This window comes from Hevea brasiliensis, chromosome 4, assembly GCF_030052815.1.
Source record: "Hevea brasiliensis isolate MT/VB/25A 57/8 chromosome 4, ASM3005281v1, whole genome shotgun sequence".
Lineage (NCBI taxonomy): Eukaryota > Viridiplantae > Streptophyta > Magnoliopsida > Malpighiales > Euphorbiaceae > Hevea > Hevea brasiliensis.
In genome coordinates this window covers 8,862,267-8,882,315 of record NC_079496.1, presented here as the reverse complement: position 1 = coordinate 8,882,315, position 20,049 = coordinate 8,862,267, and the positions used below count along the sequence as shown (strand labels likewise).

The following is a 20,049-nucleotide window of genomic DNA, read 5'->3' as shown; positions in this document are numbered from 1 at the left end:
CAGCATTTGACAAATATTGATTTGCAATCGTCAAAAGGCAAAATTTACTAAAAGCCAACAGCTGCAATCGCATCAGACAAAAACTATATTATACTCGTAAGACAACCAATTTACTAAAATTTAATAGCATATATAATATTTCAAAAGGTTCATATTGACTAGGTAGAGTAATAAAATTCATAGATTCTACACATTTAAAAACATAATTTAGAATTTGCATGGAGATGGTACATCTCCAACAACTCCGACTAGATAAAAATACTTCTACCCAAACAAAATGTAGTAACTAATGCCAATATCCTCTGTGACTTCCATCCCAAAATAAGAGCTTACTTCTTTTCCACATTAGCCTTTTTTCCAGATCCATCCTCTTCTGTTGCTTCTGAATCTACATCATCTTCCCTTTTCCCTGACAAACAACCATTACTGAGATTAGCAAAGCACAACTTAACACTGATAGTTGTTAAACTATAAAATAATAACCAAAAAAAAAAAAAAAAAAATAGAACTTGAAAAACAATAGCTTACTCTTGTTAGATTCATTGTTAGGTGTGGAGTCCCCTTTCTCATTTTCAACAGAAGAATCTTTCTTACTCTTGTCAGATGCATTTTGCTCATTCTCCTTTGAGTCATCAGTCTTAAACACAAACTCAGATTCAGCAAAGTAGGCTTTCACTGATGAAAGAGCCCTGTATCGATGAGAAATTTTGTTCTTTTCTTCCTTTGACATCTCTGCAAAACTAGATGAAAGAGAAAATAAAAAATTTAGCTGAATCTTTGCATTTATGAGTTTCAATACAAAGACATAACAGCAGGAACAGAAATGAATATCAGTTGAACTTACGTTTGCTCATAGCCATCAGGTTGAAAAATTGGATCCCATCCAAAATCCTTGGGTCCCCTAGGAGGAACTATTTTTCCCTAAAGGATAGAGCAACAAGTCAAATGTTGGTTTAAAACAAACACATTTAATAGAATAATACCATATGTTATCACTTAAAGAATAATTAGATCATTTGATTAAGATTAAAAAACACTTTAAAGAGTACCATAGTTTTCCCATTAAATGTTACTGGTTCAGAGTCAGCATCAAGAGCAAAAGAAAATGTACACAATGCATAAGCTGATTTATCCTCATAGGCATGCAGTAAGTTGTTCAAACCTAACAAAAGGTAACGCTAAACTGTTACAAGATATGAAACAACCAATAATAATAATAATAATAATGATAATAATGGTATGTCTAAGAAAAAAAAAAATGCGAGAAGTACAACCTTCAAGACCAGTCTTGTCCAGATGCCACTTGCTGCATGATTTAACAAGCACAGTAATTTATGTAAATCATTGATCTCAATTCAAAAAATCACAAAGGGAAAGCTATATCATAACTGGTAGTATTGCAAAAGCTATATTAAACTACAGCATCATCTTATTTTGGAAACTATCAATTGATCATAAATAGTGTTCTAACATTCAAAAATGAGCATTTTAAAATGAGGACTAAGTTAACATAGTATCCTTGGACCAGCTTGACTGGAGCAAAAAGTAGCAGAAGCCCACCACAATTAGATTGGCATTTATGCAAGTCATGCGAAAGAAAAGACAGTTGAATACAAAATGACCCCAAAAAAAATTCTCAAGCAGGAAATTGATCTGTCATATTGTCAAAAGGGCTCAATACAATGCACTCAACTGCCTCAAGTTACGTTTCTAAGACAAGTAACATGTCAATTGCAAAAACACTGATGCCTAAGTCCAATGCTGTGAGGTTTTATTATCATGGAGAAATTCAATTACTCCAAATAATACATTTAATCATGTCAAATAACCATAATATGAACCAGCAAATTATCAAATACATTTAGAAGTGGTCACAACTAACAACAAATAAATAGCCCAATTTAAATTTCCAACTTATAATTGAAAAATTAAAACATCTAAAAAGCACAAATTTAAGCTATCACAATCACTGGACCCAGTGTTTATTTGCCTCACAAAATCAATCAATTATGGAATAGCTTGAATATTTACTTTCCATCAATTTAGCGCATAATTTCTCTCACATGTATAGCTATGAAATTAAAAGGCAAATAAGCAGAAATGAAATTTACAATTACAAAGTTTCTACAAAAATTTTAAGATACTTCACCTCATCAACAGAAGCAAGAGAGAATTATAAAAGACTTACACGTATGGCCCTGCAAACAAACCATCATCAATCAGCACATAAACCAACTACATTTGCAAAATTAAGAGCGAAAAAACAAGTACATAAAAAAAATTTCAAAACCTAAGCCAAATAAATTGTACCTGGAAGACCCTTGAGGGCATTGTAGCAAAGACAAGTGTCCTCTACTAACACAGGACCTTTCACCTTCCATTTGCAGTAAACAAAAAGAATTCAGTATCACTCTCAAACAGAGACGAACAAACACGCGCAAGAAAGCGCACACGCGCAGAAACAATGAAATACACTACCTATATACGGACATGGATAAATACCTTTTCAGCGGCCAAACGAGCTTTTTGCTTGGAGATCTCATCTGGTTCACCTTGAAGCTCAGGGACTGAAAAACCAAAAGGCAAATTGCACACCCCAGTTAGTTTTGTAGAGAGAGAAAAATAAAGTTTTAGAGAGAGGAAGTGAAAGCAAGTACGATCAATTTTCATAGATCGCAAGGGAATGGATTGTCCGATGATGGCTCGGACTTCCTCCAGTTTCTTAGCGTTGCCGGTCACGAAAGTCACCGGCCGGGTAATCACCACCTTCAAGGCTTCTACTGCCATATTCTGGGTCGCAGCTTTTCCTTTTCCTATTCTTTTTCTTTTCTCCTTTTTCTTTTCTCTTCTTTTCTCTTCTTTTACAACACTGTAAGAGTGAGATATATTTATAAACTTTGATTTGAGGAAAAAAGGAAAATTAAGACCTGTTTGGTTGCCTCGCTAATTTTATACCTCCAGTGGGATAAGGCTTGTTTGTACCGAACGGATTTTTATGTCAATTACCAAAAATGTCCCTTGTATAATAACACAGGCATTTGGATTAATTATTAAAAGTTGTATTTTAGAGTTTTCTTTTTTCTATTAATTAGTAGATGTGAATTTTATTGTTTAGTTGGATTAAGATATTTTTATTAAAATTCAATAATAATTTATTCTAATTAATTTTATATAATCAAATTATTTTTTATAATAGAAAATAATAAAAAAAAAATAATTATTCTCTCCATCCATTTTTATTTATTTTTTTAAATATTAGTTTGTGTATAATCATCTATTATTTTAAAAATATCAAGAAATATTTTTTTTATAATTTTTTCCTTATCTCAAGTAAACACTATATAAAACTGTTATTAACACTTATTTAAGATAAAACATAATTTAATTAAACTAAAGATTATTTTATTATAATTTAAGTAATTTAATTACTTTTTAATTATCATATAAAAAATTTAAATAATAAATAAAATAATTAATACTTAAATAATTATTACAATTTTTATATTTATAGTGAAAAAATTTATTTATTATGATTATATGCAAATTTAAAATTAAATGTAATTTAAAAAATAATATAAGGTATATTAAAATATACTATTTAAAAATAAAATATATTTTATACTTAATTATTATAATAGTTATTAAAAATTAATTTTAAAGTGTATTTTGATATTATTATTTTAAAATGTAAAGAATGGTAACATTACTTAATTTATAAGGTAGAGAAAACACAAAAGCAGCAGTGGCTTTAGTTTATTGGGAAGAGAAAAGGTGTGAAAAGTAATTGACGCGTTAGGGTTGTTTGTTTTTTTTTTTGGTGGGAAATTGAAGAGACATTAATTAAGAAGAAGAAAAACACTGTAACTGTAAGGACATAAGCGTAAATGCATGGGTCAACTTAGAGAAGAGAAGTGTGGAAAGCGGTGAAAAAGAAAAAGGACAAAAACTGAATATATAAAAATAAAATAAATAATAAATGCGTACGATTTTTTTTTTTCAATGATTTAAAAAAAAGTCCAAGAGTCATTCCGATGTTACACCAAACAGCCCTTTTGTCTTGCACGAATTTTCATTAATGCCATCAACTTAGCTTCGAAGTTGAAACCTTTATAACTTCGCAAATAAACTTGAGGTTGGTTTCCTTTAGAATGTACTTTCACGCTTTCTTTATTTCTTTGAAACTTATATATATATATATATATATATATATATATATAAAGCACTTCTTTTGTGATTTAATTTAAAAATTAAAATATTAAATAAAAAAAATTAAATAAATCTGTTTATTATTTTACATTAAAAATAATAATTTACTATTAATTTTCTTAATAATAATTTTAATAATAATGCGAAATAATGCTAGAAAAGCACGAGTCAATACGAGGGAGTCAAGCCAATGAAAAATGGATTTTGGTCCAACTGCGGGACATATTCAATGTATGTTTTTCCACGCTTTACCTATTGTTTTTGTTATCTGGGCCCCTCAATTTGTTAAGGCTCCGTTTGGGGAGTGAAGAAAAATAAGCATCTTTTGATAAGGAATTATATCGTTAACTCAAAACTTTTGATTTATTAACTCAAATCAGTCGATATTAATAAAACATTATATTTTTAATAATAATTTTTTTTTAGTTTTTAAATATTAAAAATTATTTATTATTTTTAATTAAAATAAAAATTAAAAAAAGTCGAATTCTAGAACATGAAGCACAGAAACACAGAAATCATTCTCACCCAGAAAATATCCACGACTTGATCGAGAAGGAGAAGTGCTGCCAATGCACCGTAACCGAGCTCATTGCCTCTGAGAACTTCACCTCATTCGCTATCATGGAGGCCCTTGGCAATACCTAACCTCGACCAACAGCTCTTCACAAATCCAATCCTTCCCTTCGCAAAATCTCGCCCTTATGAAATCATGAATATGAAAAAATTTTGACATTACAATGCCTATTGCCTAGAACTTGGTTTGGATTATGGTCGTTAGCTGTGAAAGACCCAATCTACACTCAAAAGAAGTTTAGCCCATTCGCAATGTGATTGCTAAAAGGCCCAATAAATCTTAGAGGCAATTTTAGTATCAATGAACTTTGCTCATTGGTCATGAAAACCAGTATTGTTAATGGGAGAGTATTTTGTTCTGTCTCGTATTGTAAGGGTGTGGCTTCAAACTTCTGCATGATTCCAAGAATGGGGGAAAAAAAATTGGAGCCAGGTATGGGCACAGCGTAACTTGCGTATTTGGTAATGGGAGTAGATCAAGGACAACAGAGCATACAAACATAATGGCCCAATGGGCTCAGATGGTGGTTGCTTACCCAGAAGAAAAGCAACTCCCACCAACATTATTTGGGCTATAACAGTCACACAACATACATTATGGTGCTTATCAAACAATTTCAATATTATCAAATTAATCAATTAAAATATAAAAAAATAATATATTTTTTTAAATCCACGTAAATATAATTTTTAAAATTATATATTTTTATTTTTTATTATCTTTGCACAACAATCTAATGTTTCATCCCATCAATCATTCGACCATACTTTCAAACATTTTATAAACATCTTAAAATGAATAATATATGGTTGTAGTTGCGTATTTAATTTAATTATATAATATATACTCATTTTATGAGAATAAATAATCTAAAATAAATTTGAGTCTATTATCACATGACACTTTATTTATTTATTTTTTAAAGCACACTTCATTGAATTGTGTTATGATCTGATAAGTACTCAATTTTTGATCATGTTCAACACATTCACAATATATACTTATATTCATTGTGCTTCTGTTCCTGTCTTCTTCGTAAGAAGGTTGATCTTATAAAATGGACTATGAGCTCTCCATCTTGACCGTTGATTAGGAATCCTTGATCCATCCAATGGCTGTGTCTAGGACTTCAAAACAAGAGCATAAAAGACCACCCTCCTGGGTTCAAATTTTCAAAAGGCAAAGGAGGCAGTGGTGTGTGGGTAAGCTGATTTGGTTTCGTGACAGAAGCAAATACGTCACTGGGAAATTCGCAAGGCCGCGGGGGGTGTTTATGGTCACAAAGTAGTAGTTTAAGGGACACTCTGTCCCACATGGGACAAATTACTATACTTTAATTTGTATATTTCATAATTAATATTATTAATATAAAAATGTGATTGATAGAAAGTTTAAAAATAAGAGTAAATATTTTCTTTATAAATTTTAATTTTTAAAAATGATAATTATTAATTTAAATTTTTAATATTAACATTTAATTCATAAAAAAATAATTTTTTCTTTTTAAATATTTAAATAATATTGATAAAAATAAAATATTATAAAAATAATAATTATCCTTTATTAATTTTATATCAAATAAAATTAAGAAATGTAAAAAAGGATTTGGTTTGGTGAAGCAATTAGTGGATTCCCATGCTCACGTGACATGACCTCAAAAACAGGGATGTGCTCTTTCTTCTTTCTCTACTCAATTCACTCACCGCCAAGAAAACTCCATTTTCTAATTATTTTTCTCACTACTATAAGTTATAGATTGGGACGTAAGCCTTGCCTTGTCTTGTTTGGTTTGGTTTTGCTTCTCTTCTCTTTTTCCTTCTTTTCATGATTATGGGAATGTAAGATACTGACCCACTTCTTAGGGTTTCCTTTGGCCACATGATTGCTAATTTGCTGCCCTTTAGCTATTAGCTCTTCTTTATAGTGAAACATCTACATATGCCTCTATTTACCTTTCCCTTAATAGGGTCATTTTTTAGCATATATAAAAGTTTTTTTTTTAAAGGATATAGCCTTAGAGAAGTTATGTTTTTTTACATCCTATGAGACCGCCAATTACTGAGCTCCATGCCATCAATTTATTATTCACCAATTACTTATTAAAAGAAAATTGTAACAGAATTATTTTATTGAATAATTTATACTCTTATCAAAAAAATTTTTTAATTCATTGCAAATTCTTCAAAAGCAAATGAAAATCATTTTATAATATTACAATTATTTTTAAAGTAATGAAATTATGAGCTCAAAAATTAATTGGTGATTCTTTCCCCAAAACTTATTGTTAAGCGCAAACAAATGTCTGATGAACCCTATGAGAAATTTTGGAGCTTGCTTTGTAATCTATTGATTAAAATATAAACGTGCACAGTATATAACATTGGATCTAACAGTGATTTGTACCTAATCCCTTGCTTCGAAGGATACCCTCCAGCATATTATGTTTTGTCAGCTCAAAAATAATCGAAATGCTAACCCTACTGTCCTAATTAGGCTTTAATACGTGTAAAAATAAGCCATTATGTTTCTTAGCTTGAGCAGAAAGTGATTCTGTGCCATGATATCGAGCATTACTTTTGTGACTTTGAATGCAAGTTATAAGAAGATGCATGATAATTTTGTTTGCTTATTTATTTTTGCATGCACAAACAGTCAGGAATTGTCACAACACTTCCTATCACATTTCTGATAAATTTACATGCATGCTAATTACCATGAATAATTACATTGATAAGCCTGATTAATTTTTGTATTAACCAAATGATCAGAGATGGTTTAACTTCAAACTATATTATGCAATATGCTTTGATGACTTTTTTTTTTTGTTAATTCAGAATTAATTATTATAAGAAAGTGAATTTAATTAATCAGAAAGAAAGCGAAATAACAAAATAAAACCCAACTGTTTTCTGAATGTTAATGACATTCCATGTAATGTTTTGTGCATCTTCTTCATTTCAAGTTTATGAAATATAAATGTTATGCTTGAGACACTTAGATGGTAGGATAGTTGTAATGTAGTGGGTGAAAAATCCCCAGTATGGCAGTTAATTGAATAAGTTAATTTCTTCAATCCCATTAATTACATGCCAATGCTTTATAAGGCAATTATATATTCCAATTTTGTTTGGTGGAAGCTTCAATGCAAAAGTTTAAATCTTGCTAAGATAATTGCCAAGAACACCTATAACCCATCTCTTAGAAGCTGTCAACTTATTACAACATTAGAAATAAAAGCACTTTCTTTCGATATTTAAGTTTAGAACAATAACATTTTTTTTTATATAAAATATATAAATTCTAATTAGAATTCAAGCTTGTAAATTTTATATATAATCGAAAAGATGATTGAAATATTCACTAGATGAAGAAATTAATTTTCACATTTATGAGTTATGACACATGTAGTGGCTTTAAAAACCAAGGTGTTTCACAGGAAAGGCAAGAATTCAAAGGAGCAACCGAACCCAATAAACTTCCAAGAATTTAATTAAGTGATAGAGTAAGCAAAGTGTCTGTTTACATTTTAAATGGAAGACTGGTAGCTGAAGAGGAAAACACTGAATTGGAGATGGTGCTAAGTGCTAAGTGCTAACTGCTCTTTACTGGGTGTGTGTGTATATATATAATAGTCAAAACTAAACTATAATAAAACCGAGCCAAACTGATTTCCTGCTGAGCCACCAAATTAAACAATTCTCTGCTTGTAAAAAAAAGATATATAGAACTCGTGTGCATGTGATGGTGCCTCTCTTCCCTGTGCGTGAACCCAACTGGCAACACCTTCCATTATTTTATATGCATCAGAGAGAGAGAGAGAAAGAGAGAGAGAGAGAGAGAGAGAGAGAGAGAGAGAGAGGAGGATCCCATGCGAGGTGTGGGCTGGTGATGGAGGTGGTGGTGCAGTTTGTTGATCTCTAGGCATTGTTTTTTTTTAATTATTTTTTAAAATTTCTTTATCTTATTTTATTCCTTCTTTTAGTTTTGCTTGTGCAATTACGAGGCAAGGTCCTAAACACTATACTAACACCATACTTGTTTGAGTTTGAGTTCAAATCAAGCAAAATCAAGCAAGACACATAGGTTTTAGAAAGAGAAGAAGCAGCAGCAAAAACCAATGATGCAAATCCGAGAAGAAAGTTTTGGAAATTGAGGCAAATGTCGATGCCCAGCTTGAGGCAAATCCTCTTCTCTTCCTCTCTTCCTTCTTCTTCCTTATCATTCTTTATCCTTGCTCTTCTCCCAACTCTTCTGTCAACTTCCTTGGCTGCACCAAACCATGAAGCCTCTATTCTTTTCTCTTGGCTGCATTCCTTTCCATCTCCATCCTCTTTCTTCTCTAATTGGAACAATCTTGATTCTACTCCATGCAACTGGACCTCCATAACATGCTCTCCTCAAGGTTTTGTCACTGAAATAAACATCCAATCAGTTCCTCTTCAGCTTCCCTTACCATTCAATCTCTCTTCATTTCGCTTTCTAAGTAAACTTGTCATTTCTGATGCCAATATCAGTGGAACCATCCCACTTGATATTGGTGACTGTGTTTCACTCGCGTCCATCGACTTAAGCTCTAATAGTCTAGTTGGCATCATTCCGGGCAGCATTGGCCGGCTTCGAAATCTCGAGGACTTGATTTTGAACTCTAATCAACTAACTGGAAAAATGCCAGTTGAGCTAAGCAACTGCAGTAGACTCAAGAATCTGCTTCTTTTCGATAATCACTTAGGTGGTTATATCCCAACTGAGCTAGGCAAATTGTCCAGTCTTAAAGCTCTTAGAGCAGGAGGGAACAAAGACATTATTGGCAAAGTTCCTGACGAGCTTGGAGATTGCAGCAACTTGACTATTTTGGGGTTGGCTGAGACAAGAATTTCAGGTTCTTTGCCTGTTTCATTGGGTAAGCTAAGCAAGCTGCAAACATTGTCCATTTATACAACAATGCTCTCAGGCGAGATTCCTCCTGATATAGGTAACTGCTCTGAGCTTGTAAGCTTGTTTCTTTATGAAAACAGTCTCTCTGGATCAATTCCGCCAGAGATTGGCAAGCTTGAAAAGCTTGAACAATTGTTGTTATGGCAAAATAGTCTTGTAGGAGTCATCCCAGAAGAGATTGGCAATTGTACCAGCTTGAAAATGATTGATCTTTCTTTGAATTCTCTGTCTGGGACCATGCCTTCTTCTATAGGAGGTCTTTTGGAGCTTGAAGAGTTTATGATTAGTAATAATAAAGTATCTGGTTCAATACCATCCAGTCTTTGCAATGCTTCAAATCTTTTGCAATTGCAACTGGACACAAATCAGATCTCAGGCTTAATCCCACCTGAGCTTGGAAAGTTGTCAAAGCTCACTGTATTCTTGGCCTGGCAAAACCAGCTTGAAGGAAGCATTCCTTTAAGTTTGGCTAATTGCAGTAACCTTCAAGCACTAGACTTGTCTCACAATTCGCTCACTGGAAGCGTTCCTCCAGGCTTGTTTCAGCTTCAAAACCTCACGAAGCTTCTCTTAATATCTAATGACATTTCTGGTTCTATAACACCAGAGATTGGTAATTGTAGCTCTCTTGTGCGACTAAGACTTGGTAACAACAGGATTTCTGGTGGCATTCCTAAAGAAATTGCGGGTCTTAAGAACTTGAACTTTCTTGATCTATCTAGCAATCGCCTTCAAGGGTCTGTCCCTGATGAAATAGGAAGCTGCACAGAATTGCAAATGATAGACCTTAGCAACAACACATTACAGGGTACCCTGCCAAACTCATTGTCATCTCTAAGAGGACTTCAGGTCCTAGATGTCTCCATTAATCAATTTGAGGGTCAAATACCAGGGAGCTTGGGTCTCCTTGTTTCACTTAACAAGTTAATTCTGAGCAGAAATTCATTCTCCGGATTAATACCTTCATCACTTGGCCTCTGCTCAAGCCTTCAATTGCTTGATCTTGGCAGCAATGAGCTCACTGGCAGCATCCCGATGGAATTAGGTCGAATAGAAGCCCTTGACATTGCTCTCAATCTCAGTTATAATGGACTTACAGGGTCAATTCCACCTCAGATATCTGCACTCACTAAGCTTTCAATATTAGACCTTTCACATAACAAGCTTGAGGGAAATTTAAGTCAGCTTGCAGGTCTTGACAACCTTGTTTCTCTCAACATATCTTACAATAACTTCACTGGCTATCTTCCTGATAATAAGCTGTTTAGACAGCTATCACCAACAGACTTGGCTGCTAACCAAGGCCTGTGTTCTTCAATCAAGGACTCCTGTTTCTTGAGTGATGTGGGCAGGACAGGACTGCCAGTAAATGGAGATGACATAAGGCAGTCTCGAAAGCTTAAGCTAGCAATTTCTTTGTTGATCACATTGACAATAGCAATGGTGATTATAGGAACAACTGCCATTATTCGTGCACAAAGAACCATCAGAGATGATGATGAGTCTGGGTTGGGAGACTCATGGCCCTGGCAATTCACTCCATTCCAGAAGTTGAATTTCTCTATGGATCAAGTACTGAGATGCATGGTGGATGCCAATGTAATTGGAAAAGGGTGTTCTGGTATTGTTTACCGTGCTGATATGGATAATGGTGAAGTCATTGCTGTGAAGAAGCTCTGGCTAAATACAATGGCTGCAGCCAATGGATGCACTGATGACAAAAGTGGCGTTCGTGATTCCTTCTCAGCAGAAGTAAAAACACTTGGCTCTATCAGGCATAAGAACATAGTTAGGTTCTTGGGTTGTTGTTGGAATCGAAATACAAGATTGCTAATGTACGATTATATGCCTAATGGAAGCTTGGGCAGTCTCCTTCATGAAAGAACAGGAAATGCATTGGAATGGGATGTTAGGTACCAAATTTTGTTGGGAGCAGCATAAGGCCTGGCTTATTTGCACCATGATTGTGTTCCTCCAATCGTTCACAGAGATATCAAAGCCAATAACATCCTTATTGGCCTTGAATTTGAGCCTTATATTGCAGATTTTGGCCTTGCCAAGCTTGTTGATGATGGTGATTTTGCTCGATCCTCCAATACGGTTGCAGGCTCTTATGGATATATTGCACCTGGTAAGTGCACCACAGTATTTAATTGTCTTTTTCGTGTATTTTGCTTTCTTGCGCTATCCCAAATTCAATTTTTGTGGTCTGCATATATATTTTGCATTCATTGAAAATTGATGAATATAACATTTACCTAAGGATATTCTTTTATACATACACAATGTTATTAAAGCCACTTTACTGTTCTATTCAGAATATGGCTATATGATGAAGATCACAGAGAAGAGCGATGTTTATAGCTATGGTGTAGTAGTATTGGAAGTCCTGACAGGCAAGCAACCAATTGATCCAACCATACCAGAAGGACTACATGTAGCAGATTGGGTTAGACAGAAGAGGGGAGGAATTGAAGTACTAGATCCTTGCTTATTATCTCGACCGGAACCAGAAATCGATGAGATGATGCAAGCATTAGGTATAGCCTTATTGTGTGTAAATTCCTCCCCTGATGAAAGACCTACCATGAAGGACGTGGCTGCAATGCTTAAGGAGATCAAACATGAGAGAGAGGAGTATGCAAAAGTCGATATGCTTCTTAAAGGATCACCAGCAATTGATACAGAAAACAAGAAATCAAGTAGTGCAGTTCCAGCAAGTTCATCATCAAAGACAGCAATGCAAAGTTTTTATCGAAAAAGCAATAACTCAAGCTTCTCTGCTTCCTCATTACTTTACTCATCTTCCTCTAATGCCAAAGTGGGTTTCAAGTGATAAATTCTGGATGTTGCAGATTCATGCAGAGGGGAAGATTGTTTTCTTATATGTTTGGTAACCCCTTGTTCTTTTTAATGTAAAGAAATTAAAGATTGATATATTTCTTATGACTAATGCAAAGCAACAAATAGAGCCAATACTTGCAGGATTTGGCTTTTGGTGTAATGTCAGATACAAGAAGAAAAACTTCTGCTTCCTTAAATCATCTAAATTCCAATTTGAACTATGGTCTATATCCTAGATAATTGGGAAAATGGCATATAAGAATCAAGCGCTTCTTTTCCTTCAAGATCGATTGCTCGTGCTTATCTAGTGCTATAATAATACAAGAGGAAATTCAGTTAAGCAAAGTGTGTGCTAGTTCTGGTTTTGGTTCATTATAGTAAACTGATCACATTATTCAAATTATGGCAGTTCTTAGGCAGGATATAAAGAAAGAATCTAGTAAAAGTTCACCAATAAGTTGATTCCCAGAGAACAATACTGAAAGATCAAGTCATTGATTTGACCTCAATATTCTACTTCAGAGGGACCCATGATCAGTTGGGCCATTGATTCCCGTTCATGATCATGAGTGTGTGCCAGCATAATTGGGGTTTGGTTTCTGGCTTTCACTTTGCCCAGCAAGAAAGAATTGATTCCTAATTTGCAACTCAGAACTTTTCCAAAGTTTCTTAGACTGCTGTGCCATTTTAGAAAGGACACTACTTTCTGCTAAAAAAGCATTGTCTCACCAGAGAAAAAAGGTTTTTGCACGTGTCTTGTACTACAAAAATTATGAGTGTGAGATGATCAATATATGACCTAATAATTGATCCTTATTTCTGTGGGTGTTGGATGATTGATTTTGAGTTGTTCATGACTCACGAAAGGTAAGAAGTAACTAAAGCAATAAGACAAAGCTCCGGTAACTCAATCCGTCACCTGACATTCTTTTACATAATATTATCATATGACTAATATGTGACAAAGTCTGATACATATATTTTCTTATAGCTATGTGGCATTTTCTTATTATATGTAAATTATAAGTTATTTAACAATTATCTTATTAATATTATAATAAGTAATTATTGTTATAAGGTAACTTACAATACATTAACCTATATTAATTACACATATATATATTATATATTTTTTAATTATTTATATTATGAAATTTTTATCAAAAAATTTGAGAGATAAAAGTAATAAAAAGTAAAATTTGAAATGATTAATAAAAGAGTCTGACACGTGATATTCTCTTTTATAATATTGCCATATGACTAATATGCGACATTCTCTATTATATATAAGTTATAAATTATTTAATAGTTAACCTATTAAAATTAAAATAAGTAGTCATAATTATAAGGTAACTTTTATATATACATATATATATTATATTATTTTTATATATTAAAATTAAAATATATATATATAAATTAAAATTATTAATAATCAGGTGTATTAATATAGCAATTCCCTAATTCATTAATATAAAAGAGAAAAATCATTAGTTTGCCTTTTCTATGGGGTGTTGATTTTTGAAACTTGCCCATTTATCTTTTGATGATACTGGTTACTATGACAATATTCCAAAGATTGTTGTATTATATATCTATGCAAAGACTGCAGGGGTTACCACTTCTTGAGAAACATTTGAATCTATTACTACCAAGAAGAAGGTGCAAAACAGGCAAAAGCTCTCTATCTTCAAAGCTACCAGTACCAGCCCCACTGCCCAATAGTTCAGAAACCTATATCAAATGCAGAAGTAGATGTTTGGGATAAAGTTAGGTCTTATATACAGTATAAATTTGCATTTTTGGGTTCCTACAACTCCATGATTCAGTACATAACAATGTAACTCATGTTCTGTCAGTTGTTGCGAATGAATTATAGTGCTTGAACTACATGAAAAAGGAAAGGAGTCCATGATGTTGGTTCAATAAATAAAAGTAGCTCTATGGTCAGCTTATTTCTACGCCAATTTCTATCACCAAATAAATAAATAAAAGTTGTTCAATATATGTAAGGCTGAGTTGTACAAGGCAAAAGGAAAACAAATTAAAGCTCGTTTTATCTCAACAGTTAAACATTGGCCTCTTCGAAAACCACAACTTTGGGCCAGTAGGCCTTTGTTGGGCTCAGCCTGCTGTGGCCTCCCAAATATCTCAATCTCCATCTGGCTAACTTCAGTCTAGACTGTTCAACGTCAACAAAGGTGTCACAATTTTTTTTATTTTTAAATAAATTCTATTAACAATTGCAGTATTTAAATTAAATAATCGTTTTTAATTAATTAATATTTTAACATATTTATCTAAGAATTTCTTTTTTTGATATAACAAAAATTAAAAATCTTTAAAATTTTGTGAATTGCTAAAATTAGGAGTGTACATGAATCGATTTGAACGAATTCAATGTATTTTACCAAACTAAATTGAAAAAGTCAATTTTGATAGTATTCAAACTAAAGCTAACAAATTGAATTTGATTTGGGTAATTTTTACTTGTTTTAATCCTTTTTTAATTTTTGTAATTCAACTCTTGTTAAACTTTTTTCATACACATATTATCATGCATTAATGTGCATTAATTAAAAAATAAATATTATGTATTGTTCAATAAAAATAAAAAATAAAATAAAGTTATTTATGTATTTTATATATGTATATGCGTGCACGTGTGAAGGTTTAGATTCGATTTTTATTATATTAACTTGAAACTTAAATCGAAAGTAATTATATATAAAATCACTAATTTAAGTTTAAATTTATTCAGATCAGATTGATCGGTTTGTCGATTTCTTTCTACACCCTAGTTACAACTAAAGAGCCGAAGAAGGATGCATTGCCAACTTGGCTTTAAAGTTAATGCACATCGAAGGACGCATCTACTTGCTAGTTAGTTCCATAGCAATGGCTACAAAAAGTCAACTCATATCATATTCCAGCCAACATACAATTTAAATTTCATCATTAAAAAAATAAAATTAATGAGAATTTTTTGAATTAAAATTTTCTAAAATTAACTAATTAAAATAATTATTAATTATTTTTATCATTATTAATTTTCTCTTTTTTTTTAAATGCTATGTAATTATGTCCTAAATAAAATTTAACCCAACTCTTTAATTTGATATAATATTTGAATTGAGAGTTTATGTACTTTTTTTCGAACTGTAGAAATTTAGTATAAGTTTAATGAAAGTACATAAAAAATCTGGCAATTAGCAGGCATGATTGAATGAGACAGGACACATGACTTCTTTAAATTTCCCTTCTTTTGATTTACCTAACTCTCTGATTCAAAATTCAAAGAATTTCCCTTCTCGAGATTATGAGAGCAAAGTCACCCTTTTATGACCCTCAACGGTCACCAACCCTCCATTCCCTTGTATATAATCCATCGGCCATGCAACACCACCACCACATATACATCAACCTCAACTAGCTAACTGAGTTCGATGGGGAGGTGGTTTTACATTCTTGGTCTTGTTTTCGCTTTTGTGCATGCAAGTGCACGTAATGTACCTTCTGATCATAATGCTCTTAGTGACCAAAAGCATTTTCTTCCTTGTCCACCTAAGTTAACGGTCAAAAACCTCCCAAGGGATGAGCAAGTTTTTGTGCATGCTACTGCACCCGTGGCTGAGTCACCTACCAGCACTGGTCTTAAAGACAAAAAGAATTTCATCTATGGTGGTGTTGGTGGCTTTGCAGGGATGGGTGGTTACGCTGGTGTAGTTGGTGGGCTAGGTGGAATTGGCAAGTATGGTGGAATTGGTGGAGTTGGTGGAATAGGGGGATATAGTGGTCTTGGTACTGGAGGAGGTCTCGGTGGGCTGGGGGGCATTGGTGGCCCAGGTGGTGGAGCTGGTGGAGGTGCCGCTGGTGGTGCTGTTGGTGGTGTGGGTGGCTCTAGTGGTGGGATTTTACCATGTCCTTAGTTAAGTACAAATCCTTTTTTATCGTTGGCTTGAGGTTATTATTAACAATGGTGGGCTCTTGTTATAATGTAATTAGGTTAATTGATTAGAAATATTGTCCATATATAATTACAACACTTTAACTAATTGAATTGAACGATAAGAAGATATTCTTATATCAAAATTAAAATTTTAAGTAATTAAATCATAATTGAGTAAATAAACTTGAGCTAGAATGGGTTAAAAATAAAATTACGAGTGGCTAATTGACAACATTTCACAGCAGAGCATTATTATTATTTTTTTTCTATTCACGAATTTGAACATGCAAAATTTAAGGCAAAATTATTTTTTAGCCTATACATTTTAATAAAATTAATTATTTGATATTATTATTTAAAAAAATATACTATTTAATCCATCTATTTTACTTCCATTAAACTGTTTAGTTCTTTGTCAATTTTTTTATTTATCAATACTAGTCGAATTATTATTTAATCTCTTTATTTTAGTGAAACTAATTAGTTACTCTTGTATTTTAAAATCATATTAGTTAGTCTTTATAATTTATTTTCATTATTTATTTAGTCTTATAATTATTTTTTATATCTAAATTACTATAATTCTCTTCTCTTATTTTTCTCTTACCACTCACACTCGATCTCCCTTCATTCTCTCCCTACTTTTCATTTTTTTTTATAAAAAAATGGTACAAGATGTCTGTACAAAAAGTTTAATTGATTAGTTTTCTTACATCTCTAAATAATAAAACAAAATTGTTTTCTAATAAAAAACTCAAAAATGATATCAAAAGAATTGAATAAAAATACTTGAATAATTTAAAAATAAAGGGTAAATTTAGATTTAGTTTTTATATAGTAAAATTTTTATTTTTATCTAAGAATATATTTTTCAAAATATTATATTTTTTAAAATATAAAAATTAGTTCACAGAAATTAGATAGTAGTATTTTTCAAAATATAGGAATCAATTGATTAATTTTTTTAAAATAGATGAATTAAATAATAATTTGACTAATATTGACTTATAAAAAGTTTGATGAGGGACTAAATAGTTTAACAAAGCAAAATATATAAATTAAGTAATATATTTTTTAAAATATAAATCGTTAATTTTATTAAAATATAGAAATTAAATAATAATTTTTCTAAAAAAAAAAAAATTGCATATTCGGGTTCAGAGTGTATGCATGCATGAAACAAGCATAATTCATTAAATGCAGTCAGAATCCGTGAGAACTTTTAGTTAATTTTTGTTCTCATAAATAGGCCCATTTAATATATATATATATATATATATATTCACAACATGCGAAGGGAAGTTCTCAGCCACCTCTATGCCATAGCCATGTTTGAGGTTGAAATTGAGAAGTTAAAAAAAAAAATGTTTTCTGAAAAAAAAAAAAATATTAAAAATTGTAAAAATTTTATCATTAAAGTACGTTAAATTATTTTTTAATACTATTTTATTAATATTTCTAAACTACATTTTTAACAACTAATACTCCAATAATAATATATAAATAAAAAATTTTAATTAATTAAATTCAAGGCCCACGTTTAACATTAAATTCAAGCCTACTACATATCAAATTAAACTTTAATAACACTTTGATTAAATTATTTCAAATTTCATTTAAAATTAATTTTTAACAAATTTTAATTAATATATTATAACAATAATTTCAACAATAGACGTAAGATCAAAGTGTAGTATATATATATTTTTTTAAGTCAAATACATGGTACGTTTGGGCCAGCGGACATATGGTGTTAAATTATAAGGGGTGGGTCCAGTCCACTACATTGGCTTGCTAATGGGTTTTTCCAGCGTCGTCCACGCGTGGGGCTACTACCTCTAGGCACGATTATTGTTGCATTCATAACTGTTAAAGTGCCATGGATGTTGTTGTGGTAATTTGGAGCAGTGTGCGTGCGTTGGCGTGCGTGTGATGTGGTGTGGACTATGGATAGGACGGGTAGTCACGGCTTGAGATCTTCGCTGGGACCCGATCCTTCGGGGTAGTCACGGCTTGAGTTCTTCGTTAGTTTATTAAGCGAAAGTCCGGCTTGAGTTCTTTGCTGGCACCAGGTTGGATTTAAGAGAGCTGTATAGGGGATCAGCTCCCATATATTATGATTGATATTACAGGGTGTGTGAGTGCACCAAATTACCTTTTTGCTGTTATGATGTGAAAATATTGTTGCTGTTGCATTTCACTCCACAGGTTGCATTAGTTCTAGATAGTTATAGAGATTATGGTTAAAATTGATATTTTACTCTCTAAGTCGAACGCTCACTCCTGTTCAATATTTTTCCAGGCCACAGGAAGATATTTTTGAGGTTAACTTGCTTTTCTCCATCGCAGGTTGTTTATCAACATTTGTGTAATTTTTATTAACTCCTAGTAGTTCCGCATGTGTCAGAAGTACTTATTTAATTTTGGTCTGTAATATTATTATCATGTTGGACCTGTAAACGTATAATGATATGCATATTTGATGGACTGGATGAGGGAGCTGAGCTCCCATTTATTTTTATGATGATTTGTGTATGTGGAGGGTGAGCTGAGCTCCCCAATTGATATATTGTGTTTACAGGTCGGGTGAGTCAAAAACTCCCCGTTGAAAGGTCCATTTTATGGCCGGACTCTGTCCGGTTGATTTCTTGAAATTGGGCCCAAATGGGCCTTAGAGTTGGGTTAATGAATAGTTAGGCTTACTACGCCCTGGGGCTTTAGGTCGCCTGTGTCCTAGTGCCGGTCCGGCCCATAGGTTGGGTCGTGACAAATGTGGTATTAGAGCTTAGGCTCCAGATTCTTAGGGAATGTTTGTCTAAAGTGTTGGGAAGAGTCTACTAGGAGTCACATGCGAAAAATAGGGTCCACATTCGTCTTGCATTGTCGTCTTTGCTTCTAGTTTCTGCTTCATATATTGTGTGTAAATATGAGTCTATATGTAACACCCCGAAATTTTAATTTTTATGAGTATTTTGGTATTTTAATTTTATTTAAATTTTAGGAATTTTTTTGAGATTTTTCGGATTTTAAAAATCGGGTTCGATTTTCCGAAAATATAAACTTTAATGATTTTTAAAAATTAATTTAAAGACCACGTGTCAAAACTAAAAATATATTTGGAGTCTATGTATTTTTCTGAGTTTTCTGGAATTTTTTCGGAATTTTTGGACCTCGTTTTCGATCCCGAGGCAGAGTAAAAATTTAAAATTTTGTATTCTGAATCGAATCAGACCGAATCGACGGATCGGACCGGCCGAATTGGACCTACTTTTTCCTTCTTCCTTTTTCTTCCTCGCGCCGTCCCTCTCCTTTTCTCTCTCGTTTCTCTTCTTCTCCACCCTCGATGGCCGCCACCGCCACCACCAACCAGGCTGGCCGCCACCCAAATGCCACGGCCGCCTAAACGGCCGAAAACGCGCTAACGCCTCCTGGCGCTCCAGCTTCCCCGGCCAAATCCGGCCGATCCGGCCACCAATTGGACCGGGTCTTGTATCCAAAATCATCTACTCGGCGAGAGCTTTTCATAGACACCAAGAAC

General features: G+C 32.7%; 1 protein-coding gene, 1 long non-coding RNA gene and 1 pseudogene across 2 annotated transcripts in view; 2 read left to right on the top strand and 1 right to left on the bottom strand.

The window, feature by feature from the left end:
* Positions 1 to 20,049, top strand: part of LOC131179170 (uncharacterized) — a 41,253-nt gene that overhangs the window by 20,297 nt on the left and 907 nt on the right. The gene's annotated exons all lie outside the window — the stretch shown is intronic.
* LOC110638440 (inosine triphosphate pyrophosphatase) lies at positions 89 to 2,896 on the bottom strand. The gene is made up of 9 exons (XM_021788997.2): positions 2,658 to 2,896; positions 2,503 to 2,567; positions 2,311 to 2,374; positions 2,189 to 2,198; positions 1,275 to 1,306; positions 1,050 to 1,162; positions 845 to 921; positions 529 to 740; positions 89 to 409 (listed from the first exon to the last, which is right to left on the bottom strand). Exons 1-9 carry the CDS (start codon positions 2,785 to 2,787, stop codon positions 330 to 332), a joined length of 783 nt encoding a protein of 260 aa, XP_021644689.2. The 5' UTR covers positions 2,788 to 2,896; the 3' UTR covers positions 89 to 329.
* On the top strand, positions 8,909 to 12,554 carry LOC131179169 (LRR receptor-like serine/threonine-protein kinase RGI1; annotated as a pseudogene).

What these genes read in the sequence shown, in the direction of transcription:
- LOC110638440 (XM_021788997.2), bottom strand. Translation starts at nt 2,787, where the DNA reads ATGGCAGTAGAAGCCTTGAAGGTGGTGATTACCCGGCCGGTGACTTTC. An exon ending in GCGATCTATGAAAATTGATC is followed by an intron (nt 2,568 to 2,657) that starts GTACTTGCTTTC and finishes TTGGTTTTTCAG; the next exon opens with TCCCTGAGCTTCAAGGTGAA. An exon ending in TAACAATGAATCTAACAAGA is followed by an intron (nt 410 to 528) that starts GTAAGCTATTGT and finishes GTTGTTTGTCAG; the next exon opens with GGAAAAGGGAAGATGATGTA.